Source organism: Podarcis cretensis (genome assembly GCF_951804945.1).
Source record: "Podarcis cretensis genome assembly, chromosome: 16".
Classification (NCBI taxonomy): domain Eukaryota; kingdom Metazoa; phylum Chordata; class Lepidosauria; order Squamata; family Lacertidae; genus Podarcis; species Podarcis cretensis.
Window position 1 is genome coordinate 1,990,645 of NC_137186.1, and position 17,329 is coordinate 2,007,973.

Below are 17,329 nucleotides of genomic sequence, written 5' to 3' on the forward strand. Positions count from 1 at the left end.
AGGGATGTAATGTGACCCTGCAATGTCAGACTCCTGGAAGGGAAGAACTCAAGGTCTCCTGGGAAAGAGGGAATCCCCCCAGGGCCTTAGAAAGCAGCCTGGATGAGTTCCAGCTTTCTGATAGTGGGAGGCAGCTCAATGTCTCCTGGCAGACCACACCTTTTGACTCCACATTCACTTGCCTGGTCAGCAACCCTGTCAGTGAAAAGAGAGCCTCATTCGACTTGCTCCACATCTGCTCAAGTATTGGAGGTGAGCAATGTATCTTTATCCAGAGTTGCTGTTTGGGGTCTTGGATAGCTTACACCCTATGGGGATTCAAGGAGAGACATTCATATATGCAAGCACCCCTCCTCACATGCTTGTTGACCAGTGTTAGAGCAAATCCAGTCCTGCTTGAAGATTGCCCTGACCCATCTGAATTGCTGCTTCTGCTGCTTCCTCCTCCTCCTCCTACCCCAAGGTAAATAAATTATATTTGGAGAAGGCAAAAGTGAAGGCTGCAGTAATGTCTGACTGCATACAGGATTGTGCTGTGATTCTGGATCCAGCCCTATGGATACACCACCCAGTAGCCAGCGTGGTGACTTGGAGAGGCTGCCAGACTCTACCCAGCAGCATAATCACTGCCCATTGGGCTTGCTGGCTGGAGCTGATGGAAACTGGAGTCCAGCAACATCTGGAGAGCAACACATTTCCTGCCCCTATTTCAACACCTCTTTTCATGTCTTGCCTTCATCTCACCAGCTTCTTGTATCCTAACGGAAGGTATTTTTGTTTTGGAAGTCTGACCTGGCATTTCATTCATTCTGCTTCTCTCAGTCATGTAGGATAATCACTTTGCTTGTTGCTATTGAAGCATTTTCTCTTATTGCACATTGCAGGTGAACATATTGGAACCCGGAAGATCCTGCAGCTTATTTCCGGTCTCTCTGCAATTTTCTTTTTGTCGGAATGGTGATTTTGGTGGCAAAATGCCGGTGGAGAAAAATGCAGAGTTAAGAGCCTCGGACAGAAGATCACCAGGTTGATGGACTATATGGAATTGACGGAAATGACTGGCAGAATCCGAGACCAGGGAGAAGAGACGGTGGAAGAAGATTGGAAAAGTGTCTGTCTTTGAAGTTCTTTAATTAGCCATCTATGGTAAGTAAGGAGTTGTGATAGAGCCACACTCCAAATGTTATTTACCCAGATTTCAATGGGGATTTCTATAGATTATTTCCTGTATCAGACTATTGTAAATCAGGCTGCTGATAATAGTAAAAATACAAAGTCTCTGCATTTAAGGTTATTGTTTAAATTTGAGTCTAATGATAACAAGGCAAGAGCTGATGTGGGTGGAAGGGGTTGGTGCGTAATTTTGGAAATAGCGTGAAACACCTTTTCCCAGTAGGAGTATTACAACATGGAGCTCCACCATACATGGAAATATGAGCCTTTCCAGCATAAGGGAGAGATGCTAGAGTTTATCTGCTTCTTGCAGATGAGAAGGGATGGTTCATAGGAATGGGTTGTGCCAAACTGATGGCCATTTATTATCGGGTCACTGGCCTGTTTGAAATCTGTTTGCTGTTACTGTTGTTTCTTTAAAAATAACAAATTACAACTTTAATAATAATTCCATAAGTAATAAATACCTCCCAAATATATCAGATGCTTTCATTGTTATTATCTACCAATCACCCCTTCATTACTTTGCACAACGACCTTCTCACCTTATCATCACCATCTTCTATGTGGCTACTCTCTGTAAGAGAACTCTCCCCTTCCTCTCCCATCACAGAGGGAACATCTATGGAATGCAACATGAGACACATTATTGAATCCATGGCACTGACCAGTCTCTGCCTTTTGGGATAAGCAAAAGAAATGTAGAGGTATACAGTATTTGACAGGAAGCCCCCTTCTCAGGCGAGATGGGAAGAAGATCAATAGAGATGGTCCTACCTCTTCTATGCCTTTTTAATCTCATCTTCCAGCACATCCCCATCCCCATCCCCATTATCACCAGAAGAACTATGAGGGAAGTGATAAGCCATAGAATCCAACTCGAACGTCCAAGCTCCCCACCTGCAATGAACAATAATAATAATAATAATAATAATAATAATAATTTATTATTTATACCCCGCCCATCTGGCTGAGTTTCCCCAGCCACTCTGGGCGGCTCCCAATCAGTGTTAAAAACAATACAGCATTACATATTAAAAACTTCCCTGAACAGGGCTGCCTTAAGATGTCTTCTGAATGTCAGGTAATTCTTTATCTCTTTGACATCTGATGGGAGGGCGTTCCACAGGTCGGGCGCCACTACCGAGAAGGCCCTCTGCCTGGTTCCCTGTAGCCTCACTTCTCGCAGTGAGGGAACCGCCAGAAGGCCCTCGGCGCTGGATCTCAGTGTCCGGGCTGAACGATGGGGGTGGAGATGCTCCTTCAGGTATACAGGACCGAGGCCGTTTAGGGCTTTAAAGGTCAGCACCAACACTTTGAATCGTGCTCGGAAACGTACTGGGAGCCAGTGCAGATCTCTCAGAACCGGTGTTATGTGGTCCCGGCGGCCACTCCCAGTCACCAGTCTAGCTGCCGCATTCTGGATTAATTGCAGTTTCCGGGTCACCTTCAAAGGTAGCCCCACGTAGAGCGCGTTGCAGTAGTCCAAGCGTGAGATAACCAGAGCATGTACCACTCTGGCGAGACAGTCCGCGAGAAGGTAGGGTCTTAGCCTGCGTACCAGGTGGAGCTGGTAGACAGCTGCCCTGGACACAGAGTTAACCTGCGCCTCCATGGACAGCTGTGAGTCCAAAATGACTCCCAGGCTGCGCACCTGGTCCTTCAGGGGCACAGTTACCCCATTCAGGACCAGGGAATCCTCCACACCTGCCCGCCTCCTGTCCCCCAAAAACAGTACTTCTGTCTTGTCAGGATTCAACCTCAATCTGTTAGCCGCCATCCAACCTCCAACCGCCTCCAGGCACTCACACAGGACCTTCACCGCCTTCACTGGTTCTGATTTAAAGGAGAGGTAGAGCTGGGTGTCATCTGCATACTGATGAACACCCAGTCCAAACCCCCTGATGATCTCTCCCAGCGGCTTCATATAGATGTTAAAAAGCATGGGGGAGAGGACGGAACCCTGAGGTACCCCACAAGTGAGGGCCCAAGGGTCTGAACACTCATCCCCCACCACCACTTTCTGAACACGGCCCAGGAGGAAGGAGCGGAACCACTGTATAACAGTGCCCCCAGCTCCCAGCCCCTCTAGACGGTCCAGAAGGATGTTATGGTCGATGGTGTCAAAGGCCGCTGAGAGATCCAGCAGAACTAGGAAACAGCTCTCACCTTTGTCCCTAGCCCGCCGGAGATCATCAACCAGCGCGACCAAGGCAGTTTCAGTCCCATGGTGAGGCCTGAATCCCGATTGGAAGGGATCCAAATGGTCCGTTTCCTCCAGGCGTGCTTGGAGTTGTTCAGCAACCACCCGCTCAATCACCTTGCCCAAGAATGGAAGATTTGAGACTGGGCGATAGTTGGCCAAATTGGCCGGGTCTAAAGATGTTTTTTTAAGAAGCGGTTTAATGACCGCCTCTTTCAGCGGGTCTGGGAAGGCTCCCTCACAGAGGGAAGCATTCACCACCCCGCAAAGCCCATCGCCCAGCCCTTCCCGGCTCGCTTTTATCAGCCAGGATGGGCAAGGATCAAGAAGACAGGTGGTCGGTTTCACTCGTCCAAGCAGCCTGTCCACATCCTCGGAGGTAACAGATTGGAATTGATCCCATATAACAGGACCAGACAGAACTCTAGCACTCTCCCGCCCTGGCCCTGCTCCCACTGTGGAGTCTACTTCCTTCTGAATCTGAGCGATTTTATCTGCAAAAAACTTTGCAAAAGCATTGCAGGAGATCTTGGGGTCCCTACCAGGCCCCGGTGGTACAGGTGGTTCCGATAAACTGCGAACCACCTGAAAAAGTCTCCTGCTGCTGTTTTCTGCAGATGCAATGGAGGCGGCGAAGAAGGCCCTCTTCGCCGTCGCCATTGCCACTTGGTAGGCTCGACGTTGAGCTCTAACCCGTGTCCGGTCTGATTCAGAATGAGTTTTCCGCCACCGGCGCTCTAGCCGTCTCAACGATTGTTTCATCACCCTCAGCTCCGGGGAGAACCACGGGGCTCTCCGGGCTCCATGCAATCGGAGAGGGCGCTTCGGAGCCAGACAGTCAATAGCCCTGGTTAACTCCGCATTCCAGCGTGCCACCAGGGAATCAGCTGAAAGGCCATCAACTTGGGATAAAGCATCCCCTACCACTCTCTGGAAGCCAATTGGATCCATTAAGTGGCGGGGGCGGACCATCCGAATCGGTCCCACCTCCCTGCGGAGGGGAAGGGTTGCGGAGAAGTCCAGTTGCACCAGGTAGTGATCTGACCATGGCACTTCTTTTGTTTCGCTTTTAGTTAATGTCAGATCACCAACATCCGTAGAGGTAAACACCAAGTCTAAGGCATGTCCGTGGCTATGAGTTGGGCCAGACTTATTCAGGGACAGCCCCATGGAGGCCATGCTTTCCACGAAGTCCCGAGCTGCCCCTTGTAAGGTCGTGTCGGCATGGATGTTAAAATCCCCCAGGACAACCAAGCTAGGTGTCTCCAGGAGTATATCCGCCACGACCTGAAGCAGCTCGGGCAGGGAATCCTTGGTGCAGCGGGGAGGTCGGTACACCAGTAGGAATCCTGTACTGCCCCTATTGCCCAACTTCCAGAACATGCACTCAGAAAACTGGGTCTTCCCAATAGGACGCCTGGTGCAAACTAATGACTTCCTAAAAATCGCTGCAACCCCCCCTCCCCGCCCACATGACCTGGGTTGCTGTGCGTAAGAGAAACCTGGTGGGCAAGCAGCGGCAAGGACAGGCCCATCTGCCTCATCCAACCAGGTCTCTGTCACACATGCCAGGTCAAATCCTCCATCCACAATCAGGTCGTGGATGGCAGTGGTTTTATTCACCATTGACCTGGCATTGCACAGCAACACTTTCAGGTCATGTGGGTTTCCCTTGCTGATTACTGTATCCTTCCGGTCAGGACCAGACCTGGAGGCAGGGATAGTCCTCAAACAACGACTAAACCTGCCTCCTCGGTAATGACATGGTCTGGTCTTAGCATAACTCCTCCTCCTGCCCGTGATCACTGAGATCGGGTGTCCCAATACATCTCCCTCTGTGGAACCTGCCCCACCCAATCTATTGGCTGAGGCCCACTCCCAGGCAGCCATAACCCTCCCCCTTAAAAGGCAAAATACAAACTATATAATAATTTAACAGAATAATAATAATAATAAAACAAAACAGAACAAAACAAAACAAAACAAAGCAAAACAAGGAACAATAGTGCTGACTCAGTGCTTATCCCACCCCAAGCAAAAATAAAATAATGAAATAATATAATATTATAAAAAACAACAACCACCATTTAAAGTGCTGCAAATTAAAAGCGATTAAAACATTTAAAACCATTTTGTCCATTGCTGCCGGTAGCTGCTCAGGCCTCTTATGCTGTGGCAGTGAGTGCAGGCCCCGCCCCCTAGGCCGGATGGAGTTGGCAGGAGAGGGAGCGGTCCTCCCAACACTCACGCAAGCAGCAGCAGCAGCAATGAACAATAAGAGTTTCTCAAAACTTACTCTAATAACAACCGACAGAATGACGGACTCTCATAGAGTCATAGAATTGTACAGTTGGAAGGGGCAACTAGAGTAATCTAGTCCAACCCGCTGTGTTGCAGGAAGCTTTGGGCAAAGGTGTGGCTTGAACCCATGATCCCAAGATTCAGAGCCCCATGCTCACACCTGGCCGAGAGCAGTAGAATAAATAACAAGAGATAAGCAAGAGATAAGCAAGCATTGCAAAGCTTTCCCCTTTGTATTGCAATGATTTGGGCTGTGAATGCCCTGTCAGACACACTTGCCTGCCCTGAATCAATATCTTAAGCTAGGAATAGGAGGAGATGGGGGCAGCAGCAGCAATTCACAGGATCAGATCAGTCTTCAAGGAGCTCTGTGTATGCTCCGATCAGCATTTATTAATACAAACACATCTCCTCAAACCCCTCATGTTAAGGGCCAGTCTGCATATTTACCACCACAAGCACCTCCTCTGGATAATGAAGGAAAGCATATATTGCTCACCTTCATCACTCTGGCAGATGTTGAGCAAGTCAAATGAAGCTCCTTTTTGATCAACGGGATTGTTGACCAGGCAGGTGAATTTGGAGTCCAAAGAACTGTTCCAGAAGGAGACATGGAGTTCCCAGCCATTGTCAGAAACCTGGTACTGATTCACACTCTTTCCCAAGGCCCTGTGTGGACACTGAGCTCTTCCCTTCCAGGTGTGTGGCATTGCAAGGTCACATTACATCCACCTGGAGTCTTGGATTCCACTTGGTGGTCTATCTGTGGTGTTGGCACTGGCTCTGTGGAAAACAAATGAAAGCAACATAAAGTTTGTGTCCCACCCAGTACCTATGTTGTAAATGGTGCTGATCCTATTCCATGAGTCAAACAGTGAAAGCAAGAACTTACCATAAACAGTGAGGCTGAAACTCTGTTCTTGAAACCGTGATTTCATAAACCAGATGCGAGCATTGTAGATCCCACTGTCATCCAACTCCAGGTCTTTGACCTTCAGTGTTGTCTCGTCCACCATGTCTAGCCGTTGTCCAAACCGGTCGGTGGGACTTGGGTGATCCAGTTTACCGTGGCTGAATTCCCCCAGCCAAAAGCCCAGGCCACCCCTTTGGAGTAGAAAGTCCCATTCCATTTTCTCCACTGTTATTCCTAGAGATACATTGGCAGGAAACAAGACTGATCCTCCCAGGATTCCCTTCACATGATGGGTTGGATTCCCCATTGCATGGCTTAAAGTGTCTAGTGAGAGGAGGGTGGTTGGGGAGGAGATATAAACAAAATTAGTATCATTATCGTGTTTAGTGAAGTCTGAAAAAGCAATTGATTAAACACTTAAATCTTTTTAAAGCTTTGCAGTGCTTAAATTTTTGGAATATCTGGCTTTGTGTAATTGTCCCAAGGAAAAATCCCCCCCCCCAAAAAAAAAAATAAGTAGAATTTCCTCTCACAAGGAACAAAAGTTCATTTATTTCAGTTCACAAGATTAATACTTCTTGGTTGTCCTAAAACCTCAAAGCAGCTTACAAAATCATAACTTTGCAAAATGTCTGTTGAAAATTCAACACAGAAAGATCTTACCAAGTGAAAAATTCTTCTAAGAAGCAATCTAAAAACAATCTGCTTGTGTGTTTCAGGAAAAAATGATTATGCACTATTTTTTGTGAAACCGAGATAAGTTAACATAGAGTCCAGAGAAGAAACTGACACTGTTCCACCAGAATCCCCAGTCGCCTTTTCCTACTCATTTGTTGGCTCCTCTAATTCACTGTTTCCTCTTTCCTGACATTTATTTTGTATTAGTTAATGATTGACACATCATAGGAAAAAATCCTGCCGGAAAACATTTCTGCCTTAGAAATGAATTCACCATGTCCAGCATTTTTCCACCCCACACCTTCAGGGGTGATGAGCGCCTTCATCATACATGCACATTGTCCCTCCAAGTTCAGTTCAGCAACAAATATCACAAAAAAGGATTAAACTTCCACAAGGCTCCTGTTGGAGCTTCCTTTGAAGCCAGCAAGGGTGTTCTGGGAGAGGGTTCCAGCTGGGGAGAGGAGACCCTGAGTGCTAGTAACCAATATTGCCAATAATTTCCCTCTTTGTGACAAATCAAACTCAGAGTACATGCATTTAGGTGGGGCTTTTGTTTTATTTTTGAGGAAGAAGCAGTGAAGTCCTTACCCTAGGAGTACATCAATAGTCTGAAGAAGAGGCCTTCTGCAAGAAAAATCCACAATTGTGGATTGCTAAAGAGCCATGAGTGCCAGTCACACACCAGAATGCTTGTTTCTTAGAATCACCGATGGAGAGATTTGCTGCTATTGAGCTCAGCTCCTGCCTGTGGACTTCCCATTGCGGCATCTGTTTCACTACGGTGCGGAGAACAGCTTCATTTTTCTGCTCAGGATAGGTGCTCTAAAATAAGCCCGTTTATCCATCTTATAAACGTAGGCTGAGTCCAGGGTTTATTTGCAAGAGTCGTGAACTTTCAGACACAATGGTCATCTCCTTACTTCCTCTCGCTTCCCAGCAGATCAGATCCTCCTCTTCGTACCAGCAAGGCTGTCTGTGCTCGCTTTCCCTCCCCTTCTCATCCAAGCAAAACTGTGTTTTTCCTCCTTTGTTTCCGTCTCCTCCTTTCACTGCTCTTTGTTCCTCCACTCATAAACCAGGAAGGATCAGTGGAGGAGGAGAAACCTTTATGAGGTGTCTCAGTAATGTCACTCTTGATTAGGATTGATTGAGTTTATTTATATGCTGTTGTTCCGCAACCAGCTGTGTGCAAAAAGGCTCACAGCAAACTTTCATAACATCAAAATACAGAGCATTGGAAATTAGTTGGCTCTATCTCTCATCGACTCTGGTGCCACCTATGGTTGGGCACTCTAACTTCCACCTTCGTCATATCTGCAGATTGTTCTACAAACTGAATAACAAAGATCACTGTGGCACTACAACACCCTCGTGGGGAACTGGGTTCCAGTGACCAACAGTGCTTTTTTTCTAAAAAAAAATTAAATGTTATGTGGTACTCTCATTTTCCTGCTCATATTGAAATATGGCCCCCAATGAGGCCAAACTTCACAAAATGTTTAGGGGTATGTGTAACCCTGCGTCCCCACAGAAAAAAAGTACTAGTAACCAGTAAGCAGCTTTCTCAGTTACTTCTCTCTTGACTGGGATTGATTGATATGCGTCTGTTCTGCAAGGAGCTGAGCCCAAAGTGGCTCACAGCAAACATTCAAAACATCAAAATACAGAGCGTTGGAAATACAAACATCCGAAATTCAGAATATGACAGTAAATTTTAAAATGACAGAAATAAACAATTTGGCAAACAGAATAAATTCAATATTCCCCCCCCCCCCAAAAAAATTGAAACTTAAGTACATAGATACAAAGCAACACAAAAGTTAACAGAGAATGAAGTTTCTGGCACGGGTCTTCCTACACTCCAGGTAGCCTGGCTTAGATGCAGTTCAGAGGGGAGAGAAAGATGGCTTACAACCGCCTTCCCATATCCTTCTCCAGAGAGAGGAGTCTGGCAGCTGAAAGAGGCAAATGTCAGGGATGACAAAGGTGCTCAGTCTCTTCCCCAGCCTCCTGAACAAACCAGCTGCTGGCGCAGATCTTACTGCTCAGAGAGGAGTCTGGCAGCTGAAAGAGGCAAATGTCAGGGACGACAAAGAGTCTCTTCCCCAGCCTCTGGAAATACCAGCTGCTGGCGCAGATCTTACTGCTCTTCAGGACAAAGCAATGCGCGACTTACCCAGAAAGTACAGAAACATTCCGAAGAGGAAACGTCTGCAAGAAAAAGTCATGTTTGCTTCTCTTCGGAAGTGCAGCACTGTGCGTGGAATGCAGGGGAGGAGCAGAATTGGTCCCTTTCTGGCATCTGTTTCACTACTGTGAGGAGAACAACTTCATTCTTCTGCACAAGATAGATGCTCTAAAATAAGCCTGTTCATCCATCTTATAAGCGTGGCCCGAGTACAGGGTCTTATTCGCAAGAGTCGTGAACTTGCGAACACAACAGTCATGTCCGCCCGACCGACCGTCCTCTCGCTTCCCAGCAGATCAGATCCTCCCCTTTAAACCAGCAAATGCCTCACAGCAAACGTTCAAAACTTCAAAATACAGAGCATCAAAAATACAAATGTAAGAAATACAGAATATGATAGTAAATTTTTAAAAAAGAAAGAAATAAACAATTTGGCAAACACAAAATAAATTTAATGTTACCCTCCCCCCAAAAAAAACACATCGAGGCTTTATCACAGTAAAGTTTCTGGCACGGGTCTTGCTACACTCCAGGCAGCCTGGCTTAAATGCAATTCAGAGGGGAGGGGAAGATGGCTTACAACTGCCTTCCCATATCCTTCTCCAGAGAGAGGAGTCTGGCAGCTGAATGAGGCAAATGTCAGGGACGACAAAGAGTCTCTTCCCCAGCCTCTGGAAACACCAGCTGCTGGCGCAGATCTTACTGCTCTTCAGGAAAAAGCAGGGTGGGACTTACCCAGAAAGTACAGAGACATTCCTAAGAGGAAACGTCTGCAATAAAAAGTCATGCTTGCTTCTCTGCGGAAGTGTAACGCTGGGTGTGGAATGTGCGGGGGAGGAGCAGAATCGGTCTCTTTGCAAAGACTGGCTATTAAGAAAAGTCTTATGCTCATGAATGAATAATGTTGAGAAATTAAATTGCGAGAGGAGTTTCTGTCCCCCACAAGCCCCGAGTCCCCGCTTCCATCACAGGACTTGCCAAAACAAGAGCAACAGCTGCAACGGGGAGGCTCTTCCCTGTTGACCTTTGTGTTCGCAAGTTCATGACTCTTGCGAATAAGAGGAACGCCCTGAGCTTGCAACTCTTTCTCCTCCTTTGTACTTGTAACAAAGTCCTTCTCTGATCCTTCCTGGTTTACCAGGGGAGGAACAAAGAGCAAGGGCAGCCTTGCTGGTATAAAGAGGAGGATCTGATCTGCTGGGAAGCGAAAAGACGGACGGAGCTGACCATTGTGTTTGCAAGTTCACGACTCTTGCGAATAAGACCCTGTACTCGGGCAATGCTTATAAGATGGATGAACCGGCTTATTTTAGAGCAACTATCCTGTGCAGACAAATGAAGCTGTCCTTCTCAGGGTGGTGAAACAGATGCCTCAATGCCCATAAGCAGGCTCTGAGCTCAACAGGCGCAAGTCTCCCCATCGGTGAGTCCCATAAAGGGGCATTCTGGTGCCTCACTGTTGCTCATGGCTCTCTGCACCTCTGGAGAGATACGATGGAGGATTTTTCTCACAGAAGGCCTCTTCTTCAGACTATTGCTGTCCTCTTCCTTGGGTAAGTACTTCACTGCTTTCTTTCTCTCTCTCACTCACTCACACAAAAACCACAGGTAACCCACCTGTATGCATTGTTATGAAGAGAGAAATTATTGGCAATATTGGTTTGTGTGGCTATTCCCTCCCCCCCACAGGTGGAATAAATGAAGACAACGGACACAGAGTTTTAGGTTAATGGGCGAAAAATGGCCACAACTTTATTGATTACAGGAAAGAAGGGTATTGGCTTTAGGCATTGGCCCTAACCGACTATCCGGTCTGACCGGGAAGGGTTAAACACCAATAGGGGGAGCCACCCGAGATGCATATCCCTAGGCGCTCCCCAAGGGGTTACCGCTCGGGGGCGCGCTTTAGGCCCTAGCCTCCGTAGGTTTCGGACGAGGCGTCGCCCCTCGGAGTCCTTTAACAAACTACCCTTCAAGCATTGGGGGAGGTGATGGCGTTCCTCCCCCCCAACCTCATCTGCATGATAATACCCCGGCCTATGCCTACCGCCAAAACCAAGGGAGTTGTGACGATTTGCTACGAGGTAGGCGAAAAAACCAAGTGGCTCACAAAACCAGCCAATTAGCCAAATGGAAAAACTCCTACCAGGCCCCTTGCGGCGACCAGCCGAAGCCCATAGCAAGGTCAGTGGCAAAACCTAAAGGGCGGGTGGGTGGGAAAACTGCGTCGTCTCCAGGGAAGAAAGGGGAAGAGCCAGGGGCTGCCCTGACCTTAAGTGGCCCTACGAAGGCCCGCCCCTGCCGCCAGCCAATTGGCTGGTGCCACAGGGTATGCTAATTGGGTGAATCCCTGTCTCCCGCGAGGCTGACGCCAGCCTCGCAAGAGTGAGTGTGGGTGGGGTCGTGATCCCACAACCCCCCTCCTCCTGAAGATCGGAAGGGGCATTCTAGCACTCAGGGCCTCCTCTCCCCATTTGGAGCCCTCCCAGAACACCCTGGCTGGCTTCAAAGGAAGCTCCAACAGAACACTTTTGAGAGTTTAATTGTATGTGTGATATTTGTTACTGAGCTGAACTTGGGGGGACAATCTGCATGAATGATGGTGGTGATCATCTCCCCTAAAGGTGTGGAGTGGAATGGAATAAAAGCACAGGATATGGTGACTGCAGGTTGACCTCATCTCTAGGGCAGAAATGTTTTCCTGCAGGATATTTTCCTATGATGTGTCAGTTATTCACCAGTACAAAATAATTGTCAGTTTAGAGCAAACAGTGAATAAGAGGAGCCAACCAATGAGCAGGAAAAGGCGAATGGGGATCTTGGTGGACCAGAGTCAGTTTCCCCAAAATTTGATCAATGGGCAGCTTTGAAAAAATTTAAGTGTTTAATTGATTGCTTTAGATACAGATGACGTTCAGACTTCACACTATTTTATTTCAAAACAGTATACTTTTTTTAAAAAAATATTCTGCGCCAATCTTCTGTCTGAGTTTTTCTGGATCCCAGTTCCTGGACACCAGGACTTGATTCTTGGAAAGTAACTTTGGACTTGTAACAACTTCCTTCTCTTACAGTAAAGGGCCACGTTGCTATGACAGCTAGGAGAATGCAGTAAATGTTTAACTAGAGAGAGTTGGGCAGTTCCAAGTGGGTCAATGTACAATTCAGCAACAGTTAAGATTAATCTTGGACATTGTAAACTTTCTTGGATTTTGGTCCCAAATACCTGAGAGACTGCTTTCTTCCCCATAGTCCATCTCAGCTGTTAAAACTAGGGGCAATCTTGGTAGTTTCACCTTCCTCAAACATTTGGGGAAGTGCCAGCCCAGGAGAGGACCTTCTTTGTGACATGCTGCTAAACTGTAGACGTCCCTCCCTACAGAGTTGCACCCGGCACCTTTAGTGTAGAGGTTCCATTATATTCTGAAGTCACCTCTTTACCCTATCATTGACACCTGCAATATAATTTGTATTTTATTTTTTATAATATTTATTTTATTACTTTTTCATTAATAACAATTCAACATAGACCATATAATTACAATAAGCAATAATAATTCAATTTAAAAAGCCAATTGTCAGATTCCAACTTAAACATTTTGGTTGACTTGCCCTGTACTGATTTTGGGAGATTTTTAGGAGATGTTGATTCCTTGTTCCCACTCCAACCCACCTATTTGATCCAAATAATATAGTTCTGATGTTGTTCCTTTATTTTTACAGCCACTGGTGTGTTGACTTTCATTTGGATTTAACTGTTCCATATCCTTTAATTTGGAAGAGGAGTTTATATCTGGTAACTCCGTGTGGAATTGTTGTTGTTTTTAACATTCGATCTTATTTCTTGTTTCAATCAATCATTTTTGGCATCCCCCCACCCCACTCCAAGGACTCAATATTACTGCGTAGTGACCTTTCACCATCTTGCTTCTCTTAAAAATGAAAGTGGTCTGGCATCTGATTATTACTCCAGGCTGATTTCCAGCTTTTGAATTGTTTCCCATCCAATAACAAGCTGTTATCTCAACAACACCCTAATAAATCAAACTTCAAGTCCTCCCTAGGAGGGTATTGCCACAGAACATCCCAATATTTCCCAAACAGATCCATTCTGTCAATTAATCCATAAGCATTATAAAGTTCTTATTGATTCCCTCTTGCAGTCCATTAATAATTGCAATCCATTAATAATCACAATTCATTAGAATCTAATTTTATTCTTCAGCGAAGAGCTGCCAAATCATAAAACAGCAGAGTGAATACATAAAAGAGAAAGCAAAGGCTTCTCTACACCACATACCAATCCAAACACAATCAAAATCTTCTCCGGATCGAGACCTTGGCACTCAGTGGCTGATTCATTTAGCAGGTTAACTTGTCTCCTTCTTCCAGAACATGCCCGTTTCTTAAGTCTGAATTCTGAAACATCTTAAAAAACAGAAGAATCTCCGCTCATGGTGTCTGCGTTGGAGAGTTTCCGATGCTTCTAGTGCTATGCACTCAGCGTCCCCTCCTCCCTTCATTCTGTAGGAGCAGGAGGCAGGTATCAGACAATCTGTGAGTGAGAGCTCTCCCCCCCTGACCCTGGCGGAGGGGGCACTGCAAGGATAATTACTCTCAAATTACCCTTAATTGGCTGCATGTCCATGTCTGCTATCACTGGAACTGCTGTTCACCATGGCGGCAAAACCAGAAGTCCTCTGCAAAATAATTGTTAGGACCCTCCTTATTACATTTTAAGACTGAAATTTAAATTGCTGTGACCTGCTCTGGGACCTCATAATGGACTTAAAACCAATAATAATACTAATTTTCCCCTTTGTTTGTATCTCCTCCCCAACCACCCACCTCCCCTCAGTAGAAGCTTTAAGCCATGCAGTGGGGAATCCAACCCATCAGCTGAAGGGAATGCTGGGAGGATCAATCTTGTTTCCTGCCAATGTATCTCAAGGAATAACAGTTCAGAAAATGGAATGGGACTTCCGCCCCCAAAAGCGTCACCTGGGCTATTGGTGGGGGGAATTCAGTCATCGGAACAGAGACCATCCAAGTCCCACTGGCCGGTTTGGACAACGGCTAGACATGGTGAACGAGACAACACTTAGGCTCAAAAACCTGGAGTTGGATGACGGTGGGATCTACAATACTCGCATCTGGTTTAATAAGACACAATTTCAAGAACAGCGTTTCAACCTCACTGTTTATGGTAAGTTATTGCTTTCACTGTTTGGCTCATGGAATAGGATCAGCACCATTTCATTACATGGGTACTGGGAAGCATGTGGGACCCAAACCTTATGCTAATTCATTTGTGTTCCACAGAGCCAGTGCCAACACCACAGATAGACCACCAAGTGGAATCCAAGAATCCAGGTGCATTTAATGTAACCTTGAGATGCCACACACCTGGAAGGAAAGATCTCAGTATCTCCTGGGAAACAGGGCCTCTGCACAGGGCCTTAGGAAAGAGTGTGAATCAGTACCAGGTTTCTGACAATGGCCGGGAGCTCCGTGTCTTCTACTGGAACAGTTCTTTGGACTCCACATTCACCTGCCTGGTCAGCAATCCTGTTGACCAAAAGAGAGCCTCCTTTGACTTGCTCAACATCTGCCAGAGTGATGAAGGTGAGCAATACATCCTTTCCTTCATTATGCAGAGGAGGTCTTTGTTGTGGCGAAAAGGCAGGCTAGCCTTTAAAATGAGGGACTTGAGGAGATGTGTTTGTATTAATAAATGCTGCTCTTCGCATGCTTGTGAGCAGGATCGGAGCATACAGAGAGCTCATTGAAGACTGATCTGATCCTGTGAATTGCTGCTGCTGCCCCCATCTTCTCCTTTTCCTAAGAAATGGATTCAGAGCAGTGTGTCTGACAGGCATTCGCAGCCCAAATCATTGCAATACAAAGGGGAAAGATTAGCAACGCTTGCTTATTTCTTCTTATTTATTCCACTGCTCTCAGCCAGTTGTGAGCAGGAGAAGGTGAATCTCGGGGTCATGGATTCACCCCACCTTCGGCCAAAGATTCCTAAAATGCAGGGGGATGGACTAGATGACTCTAGTTTTCCCTTCCAGCTCTACAATTCTTTGATTCTATGAGAGTCACTCTGGCGATTGTTATTAGAGTATGTTTTGAGAAACTCTTATTGCTCATGCAGGTGGACAGTTTGGACCCTCGAGTTGGAGTCCATGGCTTGTCACTGCCCTCATAGTTCCTCTGGTGATAATGGTGATGGTGATATGGATGCGCCGGAAGATAATATTGAAAAGGCCTAGAAGTGGTAGGACCATCTCTATTGATCTTCTTCCCTTCTTGTCTGAGATGGGGGCTTCCTGCCAAATATACCTCTTCCTTTCTTTTGCTTATCCTGAGAGGCAGAGACTGGTCAGTGCCATGGACTCAATAATGTGTCTCATGTTGTATTCCACAGGTGTTCCCTCTGTGATGCAAGAGAAAGGGGAGAGTATCCGGAGCTCAGGAACCACCCAGAATATGATAATGAGGTGAGATGATCTGTGTGCAAAGTAATGATAGGGTGATTGTTTTTACCTACCAATTAAATCATCTAATACATGAGCTCCTTGAAGACGGATCTCATCCTGTGAATTGCTGCTACTGCCCCCATCTCCTTCTATTCCTAGCTTCAGACATTGATTCAGGGCAGGCAAGTGTGTCTGACAGGGCATTCACAGACCAAATCATTGCAATATGAATGGGAAAGATTAGCAACACTTGCTCATCTCTTGTTATTTATTCCACTGCTCTCGGCCAGGTGTGAGCATGAGAATCTGAATCTCGGGGTCATGGGTTCAAGACCCACCTTGAAGAAAAGAGTCCTGCAATGCAGTGGGTTGGACTAGAATATTCTAGTAGCCCCTTCCAACTCTACAATTCTATGATGTTCATTGTGTGGGATATAAAGCTGTCAGTCAAGGCCAACGTTCCGAAAGGACTAACTGCCTCTATGTGGCAGGCAGTTTTCTCAGTTGGTTGGTTGGGATCACGGGTTCAAGCCACATCTTGGGCCAAAGATTCATGCAATGCAGGGGGATGGACTAGATGACTCTAGTTGTCCCTTCCAACTCTACAATATTATGATTCTGTGAGACTCATTCTGGCATTTGTTATTAGAGTATGCATTGAGAAACTCTTATTGTTCATTGTGTGGGATATAAAGCTGTCAGTCAAGTCCAACATTTTGAGAGGACTGCCTCTATGTGGCAGGCAGTTTTCTCATCTGGTTGGTCAGTTGCTGCAAGGAGTGTTAACTGGTAACTGCTCAGATGCAGTCTTCTCATGACTCAATATATGCAGTCTTCTCATGACTCAATACTATATCTAGTATATAGTTTCTCTGTTATGCAACCTAAGCCTGCCTTCAGGAACAACTCTGTAAACCTGAATGAATCTGATAGTAAAGTAGTATATGTTAATATGATTCAGATTCATGTGTGTTTTCTTTAAGAGGGATGGAAAGGGATTATCAACCAGGAAGGTGTAATTATTGATAGGACTCGAACAAGTTAGCAACCCGCTTGTCGCTGCATAAACTCAGACAGGGGATAATTTAAACTCTGCTAAATTATATAAACATTCCCACACATTGTAGGTGGACCATTTGGACCCTCAAGTTGGAGTCCATGGCTTATCCCTGGCCTCATAGTTCTTCTGGTGATGATGGTGATGGTGATGCTGATGGTGATGGTGAAGGTGAATTGGATGCAATGGAAGATCATATTCAAAACGCTTAGAAGAGGTAGGACCATCTCTATTGATCTTCTTCCCATCTGTCCTGAGATGGGGGCTTCCTGCCAGTGTGGTGTAGTGGTTAAGAGCGGTAGTCTCGTAATCTGGTGAACCAAGTTTGCAT

At 46.2% G+C, this 17,329-nt stretch overlaps 1 protein-coding gene and 1 long non-coding RNA gene across 3 annotated transcripts in view; one reads left to right on the forward strand and one right to left on the reverse strand.

Moving 5' to 3' along the window:
* Positions 1-17,329, forward strand: part of LOC307205503 (hemicentin-1-like) — a 157,725-nt gene that overhangs the window by 127,247 nt on the left and 13,149 nt on the right. Inside the window, exon 10 of the mRNA XM_079957927.1 lies at positions 14,782-15,084. Coding sequence (XP_079814053.1) covers positions 14,782-15,084 — 303 coding nt within the window. The remainder of the gene's footprint in view (positions 1-14,781; positions 15,085-17,329) is intronic.
* Positions 1,054-9,560, reverse strand: LOC307205832. 2 transcript variants are annotated; one of them, XR_013834092.1, is made up of 5 exons: positions 9,448-9,560; positions 6,570-6,914; positions 6,177-6,460; positions 1,951-2,073; positions 1,054-1,795 (listed from the first exon to the last, which is right to left on the reverse strand). It is a non-coding gene; the product is annotated as an uncharacterized lncRNA (long non-coding RNA). The 2 variants fall into 2 exon arrangements; XR_013834093.1 differs by lacking the exon at positions 1,054-1,795 and having other exon boundaries at positions 1,907-2,073.